This window comes from Ischnura elegans, chromosome 2 (assembly GCF_921293095.1).
Source record: "Ischnura elegans chromosome 2, ioIscEleg1.1, whole genome shotgun sequence".
NCBI classification, from domain to species: domain Eukaryota; kingdom Metazoa; phylum Arthropoda; class Insecta; order Odonata; family Coenagrionidae; genus Ischnura; species Ischnura elegans.
In genome coordinates this window covers 117,619,271-117,642,087 of record NC_060247.1, presented here as the reverse complement: position 1 = coordinate 117,642,087, position 22,817 = coordinate 117,619,271, and the positions used below count along the sequence as shown (strand labels likewise).

At 37.6% G+C, this 22,817-nt stretch overlaps 1 protein-coding gene across 1 annotated transcript in view; it reads left to right on the top strand.

Annotated features, from left to right (window-relative positions):
- Window positions 1-22,817, top strand: part of LOC124154473 (sortilin-related receptor-like) — a 57,767-nt gene that overhangs the window by 8,689 nt on the left and 26,261 nt on the right. Inside the window, exons 9-13 of the mRNA XM_046528227.1 lie at window positions 1,727-1,919; window positions 8,878-9,081; window positions 9,164-9,338; window positions 9,419-9,657; window positions 17,196-17,415. Of these exons, the coding sequence (XP_046384183.1) occupies window positions 1,727-1,919; window positions 8,878-9,081; window positions 9,164-9,338; window positions 9,419-9,657; window positions 17,196-17,415 (1,031 nt within the window). The remainder of the gene's footprint in view (window positions 1-1,726; window positions 1,920-8,877; window positions 9,082-9,163; window positions 9,339-9,418; window positions 9,658-17,195; window positions 17,416-22,817) is intronic.

Below are 22,817 nucleotides of genomic sequence, written 5' to 3'. Positions count from 1 at the left end.
AAACATGATAAAAAAAGCAGTATTTTGATGGTAGAAAGGGTAGATTTCTCTATCCTAATTAATCTGCGTTAGTGAGGAATTTTCGTTCTGAAAACAAGTGGATCAAGTGTGTTGTCCTTGAAAAATCGAGTAGTATTATGCTATCTGTTATTATCAAATCAGGGTTAATTTGGAACAGACTCATTGATCAGCTGATTGCCCTTGACAGTAGTATTATTAAAAAGCGTCAGCAGCCCTGATGGCCACAAGAGCATGTGTTAGCGAGGCATTTGTCCCCTATTGTTTGTTTAGAGTCATTGCTTTTCTTATTGATGCGATCCACATCATTTGAGTGCAATGTGAATAACTTGTGATTTTTTATATTTTGTCATCCAGGTGTGTTTTTCATGTGACAGATATTAGTGTGGAGATCCAGACATTGTTCAAATTTTGAGTGGGGAGGTATAATGTATATAAAATAACTAAAACTCTCATTGACTATCATTCGTGCCACTTCTTCCGGTATCAGTCCCCGACCCGATATGTACAAGGTAGTCTGGGAAACCACCTTGGTCGACGTCAGTCAATGTTTTCCTCTCACATAACGCAGTTCTCTCTTATTTAATTTAACGAGTCCCCAATGCTCCATACGTTACAGTTAGAACTTTATTTCTCCTTATGCTACAGCAAAGATGTGAATACCATATAAGACTTGGTACTTTCCTGGCGAACGATGTGGATGAATGATTCGCAGGATTCCCGGCGGGTTAGCTGTTCTATTGGGGCCGATGTTTCAATGACTACCTCTGCCTTCGTCCTCAGGATGGGGATTGCTGGGTAAGGATTTGTCTGCGTTCGTATATCTTCTGGCCGTGCGTAGGGTCATTTCTGATTGGCCTTAGTCGATCTCGTCTTTTTTATTTTCCCGTGACGTCTTAATGATCTTGAGCACTGATTTTCATACTTCACTGATTGCGTATGCCGTGTCGCGGTTGAAGTTTTTCTCTGAAAACCTTATCTGAATAGCCTCCTTTGTCAGCCGGTCCCAGTATCCTCTAGATCTATAAACACGTTTTGCATCGTGAAAAACGATCCGATTGTCCCGGCTGAGGCTATGTTCCGCGACGGTTGACTTTTGGGGTTGGGCCAGTCTAATTCATGGCTTGTGTTCCTTGATCCGGGCCTCAATAGACCGGCAAGTCTCTCCAACAAAGGGTCTCTGGGGTCTTCAGCAAAAGATTGTCCTTGAATCTAGTTAGATGGCTCTTTAGCTACCGCGGTGGCTAATGTTTTGTCTCAGTTAGATGTTTACCCAGAATCTTCGATAATATTCCGCATATAGTAGATATGAATCGGAGGCAATCCCTCGTGATCGACTTCTCTTTATTTTCTTTGGTTCTACTGAGAACAGCTAACCTGGAGGGGGTTCTGCGAAAAAATCATCCACGTGTGAATACCAATTTTGAACAGGCCAAACTCCAGTTGCTCCAATACATTGGAATTAAACTGTATGTAAGCACGAAGAATTGATAGCCAAGGCAATATTTGTCGATAGGCAGCGAGAGCTTTGAAGTGTCTGCTAATGAAGAGATGGTAATAGTGTTGGACATCATGTTACCTGTCGTTTAGAGTTAAACCCTTTACTATTGATATGGCATTTACAGTAGGTGACTGTTTATTGATTTTATCAATGGTGCAATACATAGAATTGTTTTGATTGATTACATGAGGCATGTTTTTGGCCTAGGTTACCCATGCACCAAGGATGACTACAAGTACTGGTCTCCGAGCAGTGAAGACGGGCCCAAGATGCCTTGCCTCCTCGGAAAGAAAGAGGTCTTCCTGCGGAGGATATCTCATTCCAACTGTTACAATGGTCGGGATTTTGACCGCCCTGTCAAAACTGAAAACTGTGAATGTGATGCCGAAGATTTCCAGTGGTAAGCGCAGGCTGAGGTTTATTATCGTCGGAATTCTCCGTTAAATATAAAACCAGACCTGTGACTCACTCACGTATGTAAATTCCCGAACACTTCCAGAAGAGGTGGAGGGATGAATTTTGGGAAAGGTTGTGGACCAAAACTGATGTGAAGGCAGATTCCGAAAACCGAAGTTGTGCTTCATCTGCCAATATAATGACTAGAGCGCGGAAAATAAGTCTCCAATTTTTAAAAAAATTGGGAGTCCTCCTTGGAGGAGAGTCAGGAGGGATTCCTCCCAACTCCTTACCTCCGAAACTCTTGGGAGGAGAACTCTGTTCAGAGGAAATAAAAATACTCTCATAGTTTTTTTTTCTCCTCCAACATGAGTCAAGGTGTGAATCAAAAGGCTTTCCTCTGAAAAGTTTCCTCCCAAAAAAGCTAGAGCAATACAAAAAAAGTATCTGCGGCACACATGGCAGAGCTCTGGACAGAGGGAGGCACCTCATCAAGAGGATGAAAAAAGTTGAAAAAAATGTCAGGTCATAATAAAACAATTCAATTAAGCATTTATTTCAACCTGTATGTCTACTTTACAGGATGCATGTCATATATATGTTGTAAACTTAGTAAAACCATACCTAATGGTTGTTAATATCGTCATAAACATTATAATTGTTGCTAAATTGTTTAAACATTAACGGTAATCAGAACCTACTGAAAGCACCACAACAGTGCTCATTGGCTATTATTTACACCGTAATACAATGTTACTTTAAAAATGCTGTTAAAATTGTAGCTAAATTTGTTTAAACTTTAAAAATTGTTTTGAAGTATGTAGAATTCCATTGAAGCATTCTTTTGCTGTTGGTTAACCCGAGAAATTAAAGAAATTGTAAGATTTTGAAAATGTTTCTAAAATTGTTGCTAATTTTGTTTAAACAATTGTAATTATTGTAAACGTGTTAGAGTAGGAACACATTGTTCATTCCACGTTTCTCAACCGTATAAAATGGGGGAATTGTTAATTTTTGTCAAAGTTGCTAAATTTGTTGCTTAATTTGTTTAAATTTTAGTAATTGTTATAATCATGAAAGGGTACGGGTATATTGTTCATCCAACGCTTCTCAACCGTACAACATGCGGGAATTGTTAATTTTTTGAAAGTTACTAAAATTGTTGCTAAAATTGTTTAAACTTTAAGAATTGTTGTAAACAATGTAGAGAGTCATAAGTTCGTTCATTTGTTGTTGTTTAACCCGTAAGGCATTTTGAAATTTTAAACGCTCTTAAATGTTACGAAATTGTTGCTAACTTTGTTTAAACTTAATTGATTGCTATAAACAATATAAAACTTAAAAATAGCGTTCATTTTTTGTTCTTTAACTGTAGAATCGGTAAAAATGTCAAAATTTTGTTTCATTAAATAGTTTATAATTTCCTCCCAGAGTCCAGACAGCGTAGCTCCAACAAGAGGATTACATTTGGTTACCTAAAATAATCCTCAAAATATCTCTTCCTCCACGAAAAATTTCCTCTTCCTCGATCGGGAGGAAGCGGCTGGCTTCAGAAACGCGAGAGTTTTTTTTCTTTCTCCCTTCTTCTATTCTCCCCACTCGGAGGAGGATCTCAAATTTCCTCTGGGAGTTCCTCCTTGAGGAGGTGTGTGTTTTAAGAGGAAACCAAAACTCCCAAACCCTGAATTTTTTCACAAAAAGTCGCCTAAAAAGTTGTCAATATTTTTGAAAAAAAGTCTCTTTGAAAGTCTGAGTCATTTCCATGATAAAGTGGCTGAATTTAACTGAATTGATGGAGAAAAGAGGTTAGAGATGCGGATTTGTGGGTTTACGTGTATTTTATGGACTTTCAAGACAGGAGATCACCATGATTTACAAAATATTTTTTTAACTTCTGAATAACACTTTCTTTGATGATCAGCAATAGTTTAAGAATATAGTTGACCCCTGTAATTTTTTAGCTGATCAATATCTATCTTTATTTTGAAATAGAGAAATTAAAGTCAAATTACAGGTTATGGATAACAGATTTTATTTATTAATTGCATGATATAAAATAAAGAAAAAAAAACGTATTTTCATTCACTTTGAGTTGTATTGCCAAAAAATTATTTAATGAAGTAGTGACAGATAAGGTATATTTCTGTGTTTTTCATGGTAAATGTTGTGCGACGTTCGGTCAAAATAAGTTTACACGTCGAAAACGATCGCTCAACTTCACATAGGAGCATATCGCAGCGTAGCCACTTCACTTAAGGTGAGTTTTTGTAAAACATTAGATGTCTTCCCCTTCACCTTTCCGTTGAGAACCTGAGCTATATCAGTCATTAACTCGAAACCTTCGTTTTTATTCAAAACATTGTACAATTTGCCATAAAAACTTACGGCTTGTTCACCCTTTACACATTCAAGTTTCTTCTTCCCATCCATTATTGTCGACACCGAATCACTGAGGCTCAGGATGGAAGATTCAAGATATTTGATTTTTTCTACCAAAAACCCAAAGGATGCTGACATACAAATCATTTCCAGTGGGAGTGAGCTATCTTCTAAGAGATCTCCAGCATTTTCTATACATAATTCATCGTCTTCAGGGTCAATATTCTGTACAACCTGTAGTAAAAAATTAATATATAGTTTTCCTCTTTATTTTAGAACGTGCAGTTTAAGTTATTTTTAACTGAGCAAAATTGCAGTAATTCTATTTCATATAATGAAATTGATTCATCACTCACAATCAACTACAAATAATTACTTACATTCTTAATTTTCTCAAAGTGTTGTGCATTGAACACGCAAGCTTCCAGCCATGTTCCAAATCTCGTGAGGATTGGATCCGGAGGCAATGGCAGAATGTTTTGTATATTTCCACGCGCGATGGTGCTTTCAAAAACACCTACGAAGATATTAAATATTAGTTCTGCAGTAATATATTGGAAAATTTATTTTTAGTTTTATTAACGGAAAGTATCTACCTTCTTAATGGTAGAGACCCACTTATTTGCAGTGGGAAATCTTTTGCGAATTTCTTCGCATACTCTGTGAAGAGCATGCCTTATGCAAGTGATGTGAATCATTTTAGGGTAGAAAAACACCAAAACTTTGGCGGCTTTAACCATGTACGCCGCTCCATCGGTTAGGAGAAGAAGCAAATTTTCTCTGGCACTATTATCTCTAAACAAGGAAGCTTTAAACAATTGGTGAGCACATTACGATAAATAAGGTAAATATGCGGTAAAAACTCATCAACATTAGTTATACCGTTAATTAATTTCAGTTCTAATTTGAATATGCTCGCCTTTTCAGCAAACATTTCACCCTACCAAATAAGGTATCACCACTTACTTAAAGATTCGTCAATGCAGCAATATGTTGCACATATATCGACCCTTAATATCAGTCTTTTCATCAACAATGGCATATAACTTGCTTAATTTCAGATCATCCTTGATACTTTTCGTGATCTAAAACACAAGAACATTAAAAAAAAATATTAAGGCAAGCACTTAAAAGAGCAATAAAAATTGGCCAGGGCACATAATTACTTTCTTAGTAAATAGTTAATACTTTTTCGTTCTTAATCTTATTCCAGTCGGATTACGACCAGAAAGTAGTAAAAGTATTTCAATAGATAATACTATTTCCGACGCAAACTATGCATGTTGAAAGGCAGGCAGAAAATAGGTCTTTGTAGTTTTATGAAGAATTATACTTAAAAACAATGCATAGTTAAAGACGTATCGGACAATGTTGACTTATTCGGGAATGCCCATTCAAGGTATGTGTTATATTTTATACTTACACCTTGTTATATTTGAGTGAACTATTTATGTAATACAATGATTGATACAGCCGAATATTTCTTTGAAATCGTATTAAACCAAAGTTTCAAACGCTTATCCAAAGAGCAGGCATGCAAAAGGTTTTTACAGCATTTAATACGTTAAAGTATTTAGAAACTCATACCTTTTCGTGGAGTCTCGGCAAGTAAGTTTTCCGAAGAGAACTCTCAGATGGAACTGTCCTTCTTAAATATTTTTCCATAAACGACGTGAAAGAGGGTGTTTTGATTTGTGAGTAGCATTTTCAATGCCACAAATAGCTAGCACAAGTCCAAAGCAAACTCATCGCCGGTGGCTGCAAACGATAGTTGGCTCTGTCGTAAACTCTGCAAGCTCACAGTCTCCTTTAATTTCACTTGAGATAGATGCGATGAGCTGTCAATATGCTGTTTCACATGTGACTTTTTGTCCGGTGATATCTTGAAAAATGAGAAAGTTAATTATTATGATAATTACTTTTAAAGTTATTATTCAGCATAGCTCAAAATTGGTCATTGTATTTTTATAAATAATTATAATTAAAAACACACACAATGTACAGTTTAAGATTTATCTCACAATTTTGACTTATTCGGGAATGCCAAAAAATTCTTAAGATAATAATTATAATTATTAAAGTCGTCAGATTCAAAAGTTGTGTTGATACTCACGGTTTTTTCACAAGCATTTCAGTAAATACGGTTGCTCAGTACTTGTAGGTACTTGCATAGTGAAGCATACGCAGTCAGCTTGGCTTCTGGAGACGCCTGTCCTTTCACCTTGTACATTTTCTTGGGCTGGGCTGCACAAACGAGCGGACGATGGTCTTGCGACGCTTGGGGACCTCAGCAAATGACTGAAACTTTACGCGGCTTACTCGAATATATAGAATTGCGTTCATACAATGTGTATACATTCACCAGTCCTTCTTGAGCCTTCATTTTTCCTCTTCGACCGAGTACCAAGAGCGCATTGTTTGCCTCTCTACAATGTAGGCTCCTTTCGAAACCACCTACACTCAACGTGAGACATTCACTTTGTCGGAAATTCTAGATAACCTTTCATATATTTGTATCATATTTCCACTAATCTGCTGCAAAAAAGCAGAGTGCTAGCAAGCAGTTTAGCGCTGTCCCCTTGTCAGCAGACCACCCGGGTTCAAATAAGTTGGTTCATAATGTCCTTTTGTGGAGTCTTTGGAAACCCTTAGCAAAAAAGGGTGAGGTGGCCCAGGGAAAGAAACCATATGTGAATTTAAGATGCAATTGGATAAGTACGTGGTGAGCTCTACCCTCACATACCCAAAACACCTTCGAGTTGAAGCACTGCATGGGTTTACTTCATGAACGGTGGAGTAATCGAAAGAATTCATTGCAGTTTCCGGAGCTATTAATAAAATCCGCATTAGTAAATGTTAATAGCTTACATTTTACGGTAAATATATACTCCGTGTAGTATGCACCGCATAAAAAACAAGATTTGTCCGACACAAAGTTGAACGAGTGAGGTCACAAGAGCCAAATATTAACTTAGGCAGGTATTAAAAAAAGTCCCAGAAAAGTTTCTTGTAGTCGAAAAATCCCGCCACAGCAAAAAAGTCCCAAGAAGTCTCTAAGAAAGTCATTAAAATCGGTCTTATTTGATGAGGTTGGTGAAGATTTTTATTTAAAACCACAAAAGTCCCACTTTTACAAAAAGTCAAAAGACTTTCTCCGCGCTCTTATAATGACGTTAAAATGCAGAAATGTTTTACACTTTCAGAATGGGATTTTGAATTTTTCTCAAATACTCCCATAGTATTCACGTAAAATGGTTGGTTGTTGTTACATGATATATTTTTCTACGTTTTCTTATAATTTTGTAATGTTTTTCTTTCGTGCGTCATTGCCAAAAAGCCGTCCGATTTGAGATTTAACGGCACAAATTGTATTTTTTTTCCATACTTTGTGCAGCTGTCGACGGAATTTTGTAATATCGACTCCAGGAAAAATTATTATGTATGCCTATAATGTTGTCCACTGTATGCTGGTAACAGTTTCCTTCGTCACCCTAGGTTGTGGAGATAAACATTAAAAAATTGCTTAAGGTTACCGAAAATTTCGATTCTATAAACATTACATTTAAATTCTAAAGACAGGTCATTTAGTTGACTTTTAGTTGTTTAGTTGACCGATGTCCTTTTAAATTTTCAATAATATACAACACTGGTTTTGTGGTTGAAAATGTAAACTTTATTATACTGATTGCATCGATCGTCCCGGAAAAAAATTAAATGGCGAACGTTTCACACATTTTCTGGAGGGATTTGGGATTTTAATTTATTAATACTCCCAAACTCTGTGTGAGATATTGCGAATGGTTATTATTTTTTGAGAGAGCCAATAAATGTGGCCAAATCATAATTTTATGGAAGTTTTATTAACGATTTCTACTGTGAAAAAGCCGTCCGGTTCATTTTCAAAAGATTATCACATGTTGTTATCTATGTTGTCCACTGTGTTTGCGGGTAACATTTTTCTTTTTCACCCTTGGTTACTGAGGTAAAAATTAAACAATCTTTAAATCTCAAAAATTTAAAATTTTCAGAATATCAACACGAATTTTTGTTGATCTATACCGTGGCTATACCCGATCGAAATCGTTTGTTATTTGTCAGTACATGGGAGAGTATAAAATATTGTAAAAATTTAATTAACTGGCCCTGAAATACAATCAATTATAATCTCAGGAAAAAGTTCCTTGGTGACTCAAATCCTTCTTGTCCTTCCTGGATATTTCCTTCATTTGCTGAGGATCTACGATGATCGTTTTCCAGCGGTGGTCGTGTAAAATTTTACCACCCAACACAAGTGCAAGGGCTTGAATAAGTTATCTAATGAATTTCAGCACAGCTCATAATCATTTAGTCTGGATTCGTAAGTGTTTTTTGATAATATACCATCGTTCTGTTCTACCAATACAAATTAGCGTTGCATCATTCCTTTATTTTCTGAGCATCATATTTCTAACAGCATTTTTTCCAAAACTTTACGGTAAAACATTTATTCAATTAATTTAGTATGGATTGATTTACAATATTATGTAACCCATTTCTGTATTTTTAATGACCCATTTCTGTAAAGTATCAATTTTTGCTTTCAGTGACGATGGATTTGAGCGTGATCCTGTGTTTCACCAGTGCATTAGGCTCAAGTCTCTGAGCTTTGATCCATACGCTGTTCCGGCCTCCTGCCGCCCAGGGCAGATGTACAACAGGACAAAGGGCTACGTCAAAATTCCTGGGGATAGTTGTGAAGGAGGTTATGAAACACGTTTCCTGCCAGATCGTCTACCTTGCCCATTCAAGTAATCGAATATACCTGAAAGATATAAACTTAATTTTAGCTTGAATTTTAATTTTGTAACCCTTTCTTTGCAATTTTTTCAGGGAGAAAAAGGAATTCATGCTTGCTGTACAATGGGGGAAAATTCTACGTTTTGAACTCGAAAACAACAAAATTCAGGTCCTCTCTGTTGAAAACCGTAAACATGCGGTAGCCGTTGAATTTGACCTGAGAAACAACTGTGTATATTGGGACGATATCATGGATCATGTTATTCGAGTACGTATTCATAGCATTTAAATATTTGAGGATATGTTGATGTTTTTTTCTTTGTTTCATCTTCGCATCTCAAATTTCAGAGGCAATGCATTTCAGATGGGAAGGAATTGCCTGAGACATTAGTGGCAACAGATGTGGGCTCCATTGGAGGCATGGCTCTAGACTGGGTGAGCAACCTGCTCTTCTTTGTGGATGCAATGAGACCCACGATTGAGGTGATCCGAATTGATACAAATAGGCTCGGCTGGATGCGCAGGACAATCCTCAATTCCACTGTCCTCAGTGAACCTCGAGGGATTGCTGTCCATCCCATGCAAGGGTAACTACAATCCTGTGCGGAATCAAATGTGATTTTTTGTTTCCTCTCTGTCTCTTCGACTGCGACAAAAGGGTGAATGGGTCAGTGAAGTTTTACTCGAGTTGGTGTTGCTTTGGTGTCGCTGTTTGATTTGTTTCTCTTCTTGAGTTGGTATGGCTAATTTGGTCAATACAGCAGAGTATCTTGGTTAAATAAATATTATAATTTTTTCACACATAATATTTACTGCTCTTACTGTTATCAACTGCTAAATAAATTGTCCTTGTCGTTACGGAAGTAAAAGTGTAATGCAGTAGATGATCGATGATCCGGAAATCTAAATAAGAAAATGATCGTTACTACGGAAGGTTTTCCCGAGTTTTTCAAAATTTCTATTTTTTTTAAAAGTTGCATGGTCAATAAACGGCTATCTCAGTGGTTTAATTGCGGTCTCATAATCTAGCTGTCTTCACACCAATCAAACAAAAGCCTCCCTTTCACGGTATCAGTACAGGTATGATGTCCATTTCTTGAAGTTTCCGGACTTGATTTGGATAGGAATGGAAATAGGTTGAAATTTACATTGTGCACGACGCACGCCCAAAATTACACGAAATCTATTCGATGTCGTATGCAGTTTTATAAAAAATACTGTGAACATGAATGATAATTGTTCATTTACCTCCTTGAAGTATGATTACTTATTTTATCATTCATTGAGCTCCGACCGCCATAAAGAGGAATTCTACTAAAATATTTTATCTACATTCAATCATTTTGCAGCAGTGAGATTCAACATTCTGTTTCAAACTTGTTCATTCAGATATCGTTATCATAATAGATAACCTTTTAACATCTGAAGGAGCCTCTTTTCCCGATCAGAAGGTCTTTTTACGTAAATTCCCGAATGAAAAAGTGAAATAGTGAGTTGCTGCAAGCGCAGCAGCCTTGCAGTTGTTTTTTTTACCAGATATGTCATCCCTTTTCACAAGTACACTTTCTCAAAATGTTTAACCCTTCCTCATGGCCCAAGCTTGTAAAATCGGGGATTGTGAAATACAGTTCCATGAAAGGAGTGAAAAGCAAACGTAATGCCATGAAATGAAATTAATGCCAATAAGTTTTTTTCCGAAATACTCGCTTTCTCCGCACTTATAAGCTTAGCTGCGACCATTAATATGGAAAATAAGAGTTGAAATTCACACTCGGCTATTATTTATCGTAAGATATTCGAAGTGGGATTTCACTCGATTATTGGGCTTGATAAGTAGGTACTGATAATTTTATGTAAGTAGTCGTGAAAATGACATGGAATTTGTTAGTTATTGAATAAAGGTACTTATTGAAAAATATGGAGAGGAAAAATATTGATGTTCTTGTCGTATTGTAAAAATGTTGTGCCATAAACCTTCTATTCACAGGTGATCTCATCAATAATATTTTCATGACTTATTTGTGATTCGTTGAAGATTGATTGATTGATTGTCTTAGTGATTTACAGTTTAAGAACTTTTTAAAATGTTTCGAATCTTTTTCAATCACACAATTTATGAATTTGGTTGGGGTTTTCTCATTACTTTACCCATTAGTCAACAGTGCATCATTTCCACTGATGGCAGCGCACGTTTCGAAAAGAATATTTTCCATATTGCAGTGTTGCCTACATCTTTAGGTACTTTCTGATCTATTCACTGGACATATTTTTAATCCGGCATGCGTCTGGTCCGAAGCATTCTGGATTATTGATCTTCTAATGTATTTTAAACATTTAATAATATACCACCATCAACATTATATAAATGTGCAGTAATTAAATTCTGAAATTGTCCATTAAAAACTCATCAAATAATAAGACTTTTCATTTAGCACAGACTTCAAAGTCTGCAGTCGATACAATTTTTATGGCACTTTATTTACCTATCATGCAGTTGTGAATTTTCACTGCCATGGGAATGGGAGGTCTTTTAGTAGCTTCGAATTAGTGAATAGGTATGTTGTACAACTTTTTCCTCCTCATTTTATTATCATGTCCTCGTTTATTATGAACGAATATGTTCTGATGCTGAAGAATGTAGGTACTGCAATATCTCATGCATATACGGTAGTTGTGGTACAGTATACTCTCGTTAGTACGAACAACGTTATCACGAAGTTCTCATTTTTACGAAGCAAATCGTTGGTCCTGACAAAAAGGCTAACCCAATATAGGAATAGAAACGTTATAACGAAATTACGAATTTCTGTTCCCGTCCCGGGGGTTATAAAGTTACCTTAGTTAAGAAGTTCCCTGGGTGCGCAATGCAGTTGGAACTCGCACATTGGGCACAATCTGAACGCAGTGTCAATTAAATGCATTATGAAGTCAGTAACTGTTCAGCGTTTCGCCCTTTCCACCTTCCCGCCGACAGCGCATTTTATTCGTCTCCATCGGCGTCACACGTACAGCTAGATCGGTTCGTCACAATCGTGAGTGAACACAAAATTGTAATGCAGAGTTTCATTCTGCAGGATTACCACACTTTTCGTTGCTTAGTGTAGGTTTATCAGCTTACAAACAAGCTCCCGGAGCGCATATTGTTCGTATGTCGAAGAATTACTATAGTTTTGCATAATTTAATGTATCGTTTATTATACTCTGAAGCTATTCCGCAGTGCGCGTTTCAGTACGGGAGATTGAAGAGACTAGGAATTTTGTCAAGCTATGTTTTTTTGCAATCATTCCTGAAAAACTCGCTCTTACGAAGTTTGTTATTAAGATTATTGAAGATTTGCTTATTGTGATAGCTACCTGTGCACGCCGTGTACTACCAGTATCAGTGTGATTATCTCAAAATGTAGCATGCAATTCAATGTAAATTACAAAAATTTTCTCAATTTATATAAGATATGCATTTCCTCTCACAGTATTGGTGTAGTAGCACTCGATTCACTTCACCCGATGACAGCATTTTGGTATATTTTCGGATATCTTTTACATGACTGTTGTTGTCTACATATCTACAAGGAGAATGACATTTTAAACTCCATTCATCCCCATTCTCCTTAGACCTTCCATCTTTCCCTCTCTCATGTGAAGTCTTTGTTCTCCTTTATTTCCGCTGGAGTTCATATTTCACGTTTTTAGATTTTTAAATGACGATATCTATTTTTCGCGATTAAATGAAAAGTGAAAATTTTCAAGCGCACGAAAACGTGACGGCTAAGTATGAATGCTGGGGATAGCCCGCGTGACGTCTGGCTACTGTTGCGTGAGGCCACCTGGGTACGAGGCTATGAACGCCGCTACGATGCAGAGTGCTTGCTACTGAGCATGGTGGTAGCGTACAGAACCCTGCTAGCAGGTTGCTTTAGGTTTAAATAAAGATTGTTAATTCCCTGTCAAACGAAGAGAACTTTCCGACCATAGGTAGTTTTAATAGGCTATTATTAAGACATGTTTCCCATAGCTTTGTGCCTCATGCATACATTGGTAATCTCAGGCGATGTAAAACTCCTATCTACTCGTTTAGAATCTAGGTCCCTGTGACGTCACGTGAAGAGGCATCGCATGTGCACCAATGGGTGCTTTCCATTCAGGCGACTCTCGTGTCACTTTGTGTTAACTCTAGTCAACTCCTAGCCAGCCACGAATGGAAAGCACCGTAGGCGCAGTAGTTGATGCGCGTAGAACTTGGTAGAACACGAGTTTAGAAAACCTGGAAATTTGTCCAAAGAGAACGATGTAAGTGATTCAGAATGAAGATCTGGGATGTTTTTTGTTTATATTATTGACCAATGTTGGATTCTGATCATTGGTTATTTGGATTGTTCTCTTGACCGTTTAAAGTAAAACTTGTGCTGAAATTTGTCTTTTATTTTAGATGAACGAAGAGCAGTTTATAGCCCATGTAATTCGACTTAGTTATAGGCATGGCAGGTATATTTAGAAATAATTTCACTCAAAATCACAAAATTTTAAAATAACAATAAATTTTTATCTCACAATTGTATAATAACTACTGCAAATTAAAAAAATGCATTATTATCTCTGCATATAACCTATTTATTTAAAACGTCATACCTTGAACATATCGCACACTTGCCAATAACTTATTTAAAAAATGTTTCAACTAAAGTACAAAAATTGATCTCCTATAAAAATAGTGTTATCTCCAATGTAGGCGAAAGGCGCCAAAACAACTATGCATGCGCAATTCCTCTGTCCGCTGTCTTAAACTCAGCTTTTCGTCAGAGTCGGTGTGAGTCCGCCTGTGTCGGCAACTCCAGCGAATGGAAAGCAAAAAACACGACTTGTGTCGACGCAAGTCAACTTGCGTCGACGAATGGGAAGCACCCAATCTGGTCTTTTCAAATAAGGTTGAAATCGACCATTAACATTCTTTAACCCTCTGGTTACCGAGCGGGGTCCTTTAGGGACCCCACACTTGAAAAATCGCTAATAAATAGGAAAAAAAAATGTTCACGTTCATGTGTCTCCAGGTATGTGAACAACTTTTTAAATCCGAATAATTGGCCAAAGTAGGATAAAAATTACATTTATTTGTAAGCTGTATCAATAAAAATACGGATGGGGTCCCAGATGGACCCCACTTGGTAACCAATGTTCCAGACGGAATGTTTGACTGTTTTGAAAATGTGTGCGTGTACAACTGATTCCTTATAATTAATTATTAATATATGTTACTTCTATTCACATAACTAATTTCATTATAAACAATTGATATTGTTAAGTATTATTATTTTTATTCCCTGTCATCAAGATTTGGATTTTGGTGATTTTCATGAATAATATCTGATCAAGAAAATTTTTAACATGGGGTTGTATTTACTTAGCCTACTGTCAGTCGTCTCAAACTGCACGAGTGATCTTAGAGGAATGTCACAATTATCGCACGGAAAGAGCCCCTTGATAGCTTATCCCCACTTCTCTATCTATATTGTGGTCCTCTGTCCTGTTTTACGTTCCTTCACTGGTGACCTTTAGCACATGTCGTCCGTACGTATAATCCATAAATTTTCCCTTAGTGAAATACTGTTTGGTCGTATCTGCTCGTTTCAGTTATACATATATCCACTATTACAGAGGTAATTCGCATTCGAAATGTTTTGACTTCATTTTACGTTTCAGCAAGTTTGCTTGCTGGTAAATATCTGCGATTCTTCGATCCAACATTTTGTTGTAATACCATTTACACATCGAAATTTCGACTTTTTTCATCGATCGTAACGTCTAGTTTGACTTCTTACCGTAGTGAAAAATAGCAATCATACATTGTGATGGACCACAAACCAAGCTATATATTTAATACCCAGGTTTTGCATCATTTCGCATCAGCATGTATACAAATTGCGTTGCATACCGGTAAGATAGGGATTGGACACTGGGCATCGAATCCTTATTTCTCATCGTAGAACCTCGATCAAAAAACGCATTTAATCTCCCAACGACTATGAGTATGATGGGCGCATTTCTTTACCTCCAAGTATTGACATTAGTAAAGTAAAAAAATGTACTACGACAGGTCATATCGGCAGCGGTTACCTCATACTGTGACGCCCGTCTCCCGAGCACCCGGATTATCTCTGAGACCCCGAGAAAGGGTTCGAAAAAGGGTCGCCCTCCCATCCAGTATACCTGACCATTTCTTGGCCCCAGAAAACTACCACTAACCTCGGAATCTGCCCCTTTTGGTTTTGCCGTAACTGGGTTCAGATTCGGCCATTTCGGAATTTGCTTATTTTACTCATCATGCCAGATGAGCAGAAGTAACAAGTATACTATTAGTTTTTTCTGGGCGTTTTTTCATGCTTGGTAGAAAAAGTTCATGCCCTAAACACTTGAGAAATATTCTCCTTCTAAACGAGGTCTTGTTATTCCATTCTGGATTTTTGTTCATAAATATGACAAATGCATACCTACTAGTTGCTATATCTATTATATTCATGAATAGCCTGATTGGCCATCTATAAGTTATTTTCGGGCACATATGTATTCCTTTTATGAGTTAGTCTGCATTTTCTACAGCTCCTTTTGTTTTATTATATTCTAATATCATTAGGGGTTTCTTACATTCACAGTCAGATATTTTGTTATGCAAGTATAGCGATGTTAGTAAGTGCACCATTTTATTTTTCTTTGGCATGTACGAGACCATGGCCGTCTTTATGTAAGAAAGCACACTTAGAAAAAAAAAATCACGATATTTAGTGCTATTCAAGTCATAATGAGTATCCAGCTTATTCTTTCTCTTTGCTCCTAGAAGAGTTACGTTTTTCGATGCAAAAAAGAGTGCCAACTCCATGAAAGTAAAAACATTTTCCGTTATGACACTGCGGCCAGTGTTATATAGAGGCTCCATGAGATCTTTGACCACTCTAGTCCCTTGGTTCTTCTCATCTCGCTGCCCCGGTAATTTCCCTGCGTAAACTTGCAAATTGAAGAGATACGAAATTTTGACATCAGCTGCAGCCCAGATTTTTATCCCATATCTCCCTGGTTTGGATTTAATATAGTGCCTAAAAGGGCAATTTCTTCTGAAGGATACCAGTTGCTCATCAACAGTCACGCAATCACATGGATCAACATATTTTGGCTATTCCAACGAAAATATCCCAGACATTACGGACAGCAGCTAATTTGTCAATTTGTTTTCTTTGGGCCCTAGTATCTTTGTCATCAAATCGCATGAATCTCGTGATTCGTTCAAATCTTGTGCAGGTCATAGATGCTGTGAAAAAAAGCTCTACGAATGCTGGTATCAGTTGACCACAACTCCTTTACATTCTCTTTTGCAGAACGAAGAACACCTGCAGTCAATAGTATTCCAATAGACAATGGCCTTCTTTCATACAGTTCATCCAGCATCCAGTTCATCAATACTCAAAATTGTCCAGTTATTTCTGTATGGGGCTTCACTAACAAGTCATTGACCACTTATTGGGCGCTCAAATTATTGCATTCCTTCATTTCACTATAACACCTTTGATATCGTCGTTCATAAATAAATATTGGACTGTTGAATATGCTCATTTCACGTTCGTATATATAAAAACTCAAGTGCATTCCGGTGGGAGAGGGAATGGATATCGGGCATTGAAGGGTGGTTTTGAAGGCAGGAAGAGGGGTTGTGGTAGGAAGAAGGGCTGGGAAGGTATGGGGCTGAGTTAGGCCAGTTGGGGTTAAACTGGGATTCCTAAAACCAAAGAATTTGTATATTATGTATACAATAATGATGGGTAATGAATCGCAATCAATGCCTTTCGTTTTCTTTGATGAAGGAATGTACCCTATTATCTCAACATTTAGCATGTAGCTCAATGTAAATTAAAGAAATTTTCACAGTTTATATGAGATAGGCATTTCCTCGCACAATATAAGGAAAGTAGCACTCGATTCACTTCATCTGATGATAGCATTTTGGTATATTTTCGGATGTGCTTTTACTTGACTGTTGGTGCATACATATCTACAAGGAGGATGTCAACGTTATGTACCATTATCCTCATTCTCCTTAGTCTCTCCATCTTTCCCTCTCTCATGTGAAGTCTTTGTTCTCCAGCTATGTTTTCTGGACGGACTGGTCTCCGGGTGACGCTAGCGTTAGCAGAGCCAACTTGGACGGCAGTGATGTTTGCAAGTTATTCACTGAACCCCTGGTGGATTTGCCCAATGGCATAACGGTTGATCATATTGCAGAGCGCATTTACTGGGTCGATGCTGCGTCGATCTGTTCTTCAGACTTGGACGGCAAAATGTTTAGAAAAGTCATTTCCAATGATGTAAGTGTGTTTTTTTGTTTGGTAGCGCTTAAAATTCATGGCAATGATGGCAACTTTAACATGTATGCTAGGGCGGATCGCAAAAATCGATTTTTTTCAAATCCATCTGGCCCAATGAAAAAAAGTTGTGGGACCGATCAAAAATAAGGCCTGAAAAATTTGAGACCTGTACGTGAACCCCTGACCCTCGCTCAAATGCAATTTAGGGGGGGAGGGTCAAAATTCGAAAAATACAATATTTTATGGTCATTTCCAATAGATTTTTCCGAGTTACTGTCCTTCTAGAAAAAATTTCGTGCATTTCGACGTATCTGCCACCGTTTAGCCACAAAATGCCTAATTTGAGTCCGCGTCCGCGAAGAAAATATTCCAACGCCCACGCAGCGTCGCGGATACCAGTGCCGCAGGCCGATCCCTTCCCCTCCACGCTCGCTTCTCCCCCTCCCACGCCTCTAATACAGCAAAATTCATCCCGCGCATGCTGCTAGGAGGTCGTTTATCTTTGATAATATAAATCAGAAGATGGTAGAAGGTAAAAAGCGATGCGTAGTGAGACGACTTGTCCCTTATTTGGCGCCTCGTCGGCGTTAAACAAATCGGTGTTACCAACTTTTAGAGAAGTTATGAAATAATTTTAGACCTGCGCACGCAGGAAAGGAGACTACGGTCTATGAAGACGCCTCTCGAGTGGCTATGAAGGTGTGCGAACTATGGTGACGCGCTTCTCTTCCATTATGAATGTGACTAAATGGATTTAGCGGTACCACAGGAAGTACTAAAACTTACGGAAAATCGTAAGAGGCCAAAAGTGGGTTTTATTGAAGTATAAGACTCAAAAAATTTTAAATTGTGCGATATTTTTGCGTGTAAGTGCATGGAGGAGCATAAGGTTCCCCCAATGAGAAGTATTTTGAGAGACAATCTAACGAAAAGAAAGATGATGGCTGCTGGATTGAACCCTAAAGAAACTCGGCAACTGAGGAAAAAAGGGAATCAAAGGAGAGTGTTGAGTCGACATCGTCAATTCTTGTACGGGAAAAAAGTATCAAAAATTTTCTTCGTCAATTCATCCGAAGAAAATTAAACTGGCGAGATATTAGCCGATTTGTATCTCTACTTTCCTCATGAAATAAACATTAAGGACTATAACCTCAAATTGGAACTTCTTCGGGGAAAATGCGTCTGCCAACTGTGATAGAGGTATATGCAAGAACCAAGCAACAGCAATGCTCGTTCCCGCAACTTTAGCTAACGCAAAAGTCATAACTTCGTAAGATACATCAAAGCTAGTGTACCAGAATTACTTACGTATACAGAAAAATATGCTAAATCCTGTAAATAAGAAAAGAGTGGCGTCATCAAAGGATTCCATTTAATTGGAATGAAATACTATACTCTTGTCTGATGAAAAAAGGCAAAAGGATGACTTATCAATACAAGTTTAGAGGGGAATGTGTGGTGTTAGTTGAAGAAACAGGGTCCCACTTTTGGAGGTTTGCCTCCCCCGTCGGAGGATTAGCAAAAGTTATAAAATCTGCGATTATCGATTCCTTTCCGAGTGAAAATTAGATAACAGAATTAAAAAGGATTTGATTATGATGGTACCAAGCGAATACCGCCCAAAAAGGAGGCATCATCCCTTTGATATAAGCATAATTTCAACATCCCTTGCAGTGTGGGTAACCTCTTCTCGGGATTCCCACCGGGTTAATTTTTCCATGATGGCCAACATTTCAAGCTCCGACTGGGGGCTCATCCTAAGGGATAAATTTTGTTGAACCCCGAAAAGAGTTTACCCACATCATTCGCCGGGAAAGCATCAAATCGTATTTCATCCCTTACAGTAGTCTTTTTGCTAATTGCACTATGTTACTTGGATTTGCGACATGAACGTTGGGAGGGTAATCTAGGGACCCAATTTGCGTTTCTGCAAGGATGCGTTTGGCGACCAATTCGAGATTTTTTTAATTGCTGGATTTTAATATCGACATAAAGGCTGATGATATATTGGAGAGAGACTCCGGTTCCTTCGGCTATATCTGAGCTTAGCGCTGTGGAATTTTAAAATCTATTGATGAAAGTTCAAATTTAAATTTCAATATTCCTTTTATTATACATACGGACGAGAGAATCGCGAAAGAATTTACCAAAACTTTGTTGACAGCATCAAAAGACGAGGAATTACACTAACATAAGAAATACAGACTGGAAAGCAGGTAATTGAGTAATTCCTTCGTGATTGTTCCTCACTGGACGATGCTGATACATCAAATATTAGTAAGACCAACGAAGAAAGACGCACTTGGTGTGAATTTTGTTGCATGAATTTTGTTCGAGAGGAGAGCGGGGAGGGTACGCCGGCGGCCTTCACCCTTATTCATCAATTTAGTCACAGCTGTCGGACAATACCGGAATAGAAATGCATAACCTAAGTTCCCAAACCTTCATAGCCACTCGAGAGGCGTCTTCAAGACCGTAGTCTCCTTTCCTGCGTGCGCAGGTCTAAAATTATTTCATAACTTCTCTAAAAGTTGGTAACACCGATTTGTTTAACGCCGACGAGGCGCCAAATAAGGGACAAGTCGTCTCACTACGCATCGCTTTTTACCTTCTACCATCTTCTGATTTATATTATCAAAGATAAACGACCTCCTAGCAGCATGCGCGGGATGAATTTTGCTGTATTAGAGGCGTGGGAGGGGGAGAAGCGAGCGTGGAGGGGAAGGGATCGGCCTGCGGCACTGGTATCCGCGACGCTGCGTGGGCGTTGGAATATTTTCTTCGCGGACGCGGACTCAAATTAGGCATTTTGTGGCTAAACGGTGGCAGATACGTCGAAATGCACGAAATTTTTACCTAGAAGGTCAGTAACTCGGAAAAATCTATTGGAAATGACCATAAAATATTGTATTTTTCGAATTTTGACCCTCCCCCCCTAAATTGCATTTGAGCGAGGGTCAGGGGTTCACGTACAGGTCTCAAATTTTTCAGGCCTTATTTTTGATCGGTCCCACAACTTTTTTTCATTGGGCCAGATGGATTTGAAAAAAATCGATTTTTGCGATCCGCCCTAAGTATGCTCTCCAAACCAGGGATGAATCTTTGACCCCTTCCTAAGTTGGTACCAGACCCCTGTCGCACACAATCACTGTGCCAATCAATTGCCAAAGTTGAGCATTATTCTTCTATGATGGGTTGGCTGTGGAATTGGGTTCTATATTATTTTATGTTAAGTCATGATCTCAACCATTATTACCTGAACTAGCCTTGCACCGAATTTGGTGGCAGAAGTTATCTATAAGCTTTGGTATTGCTCTGTGAACAGAAATAGGCAAAATCGATAGGCAGTCGAGTCAGTTAATAAGCTTCCTTTTTATGAGGTGAAAAGAATTTGTAAAGTACTACCTTATCTCAAGCGTATTTACAGAGAATGCTTTGTAAAAATAACATCTGGATGTTACTGAATTGTAAGAGATTAGCTTAGTATCATAGTTAAGGAGAAATTTTACAATTATGTAAGATATATGGTCTAAGAATGGCAATTTTTCCCACTTTTCACATGACAATGGAATAGGGTAGATTGAACTATTCTCTCTCCATATGCATCACAGGACTCTCTACTTTTGAACTGTTGCTTTTACTGTTCATCTCTTTTGCATATATTTACAATCCACTTACTTTTATCATTCAATCTGAACAAGGGACATGGAAATAATATGATATATGTATTAGCATTTGAAAATCGGCCTGCTTGTGGGATTGACGGTTAATTAGTGGTGGATCTAGGATCTAGGATGCGGAGCACGGGGGGCTAAATTAGCTACCCAGGATTGGGGTCTATTGCCCCATAGCCCCTCTCTGGATGTGCCATTGTATTGAAACATACCATTAGCATGTAAAATAGGCCTTAAATTTTAGGATAATTAGTATTTCAATTCGTTACAGCGTGTTAATGTATCAGAAAATATAACGAAATAAATGGTGCTAAGTGGCACCTTAAAAAAGTTCGATTTAATCTAGTGTGTGTTTCGACCCAATGGAGGAGTAGCTATAGGCATGCTGCTATTCTGGATAAGCGTTGCAAAAAATAGCATATGCTATTCTGCGGGTCATTATTGCAACGACCCCGTATTCAGAATGAAGCGTAGTAATAATTTTGTTCGGAATAGCAGCATGCTATTTCTTGCGTGAGCTATTTGGAAGCTCCGCCCCTTCCCGTATGAAAAAATTTCTGAACAGTTTGCGCAACCAATGAGGGAGAAGATATTTTATATATTTTTCTGTATTTTATGGAATATTGACTTGCAATTACAAATAATTGCTTCATTTGCATTTAAAAATTATATTAAACCGTGGATTTATATAATATGCTTTGAAAATCTCGTTTAGGAAATCAGCTGATTGTTGTTGTTTTGATAATATCACAATGGCTTCAGACAGGTGGGTTAGGTCATAATTTTACTGTTATAATGATGATTTATCGGGCATAAATATTGAATCATTTACCTATATCCGATCGGTCCTTTATCGTGAGATATATGTTATGCGAAATAATCATTGAAACCTAAATATGTTTGATTTTCTTCGTAATTGTCTTAGGCTTCGAAGTCTGTCTGTTCGTTGCATGTCAAAATAAATATGTACCAACTTTTATTGCTTTGATCGTGACGATATAGCTTTACTGTATGAACTAGAAGCTTTCGTTTCTAATACTAGCTTTATATTATATGACTCCCTAATTTCAATTCATTCTCTGTTTAGGAAATGAAGTAGGTGGCAACGTCACCGCTGTGCTTTCATGTAATATGATGGAATAGTATCAATATTTCAGCTGCAGATTTGGAAAAAGCAGAGGGATGTGATGGTGAATTTGAGGATGGATGGAACAACTGTGAAAAAGTGAATCGCGTGGAAAGTGCTGTTGTGTCACTTATTATTGTTTTCGTATCAGCTGATTTTAATATGCTCACTGAAATTTTTGATAGACCCTGAACTGTGCCGATATACTAAAACTTAATTGTGTGAATAACTTACTTGCCTATAGAGGAAACAATTTGTATTGAATTCCACATGATATATATTGCATTAATGATGTACATGGATATTCCATTAAACGTTTGTGGCGAATCATATTTGTTCGGAAACTTTATTGGTGTTCGGAGAAATCCTTTGTTTTCAAGCAAGTAATTCAAGTCGACTGCCCGTGTTATAAGTTTGTAAATTTTAAGTTTTAATTGTAGAAGGTAGCAAATAGTGGGGAAAATAATTTCGACTCGTTGCATGTTTTTGTATATACTGTCCAATTGAGGAAATGAACGGCTGATCAAAGTATATGGTATTATTATGGTAATATATGGTTTTCATTGAAAGCTATAACTGTTATTATATTTGGCGAGATAGTG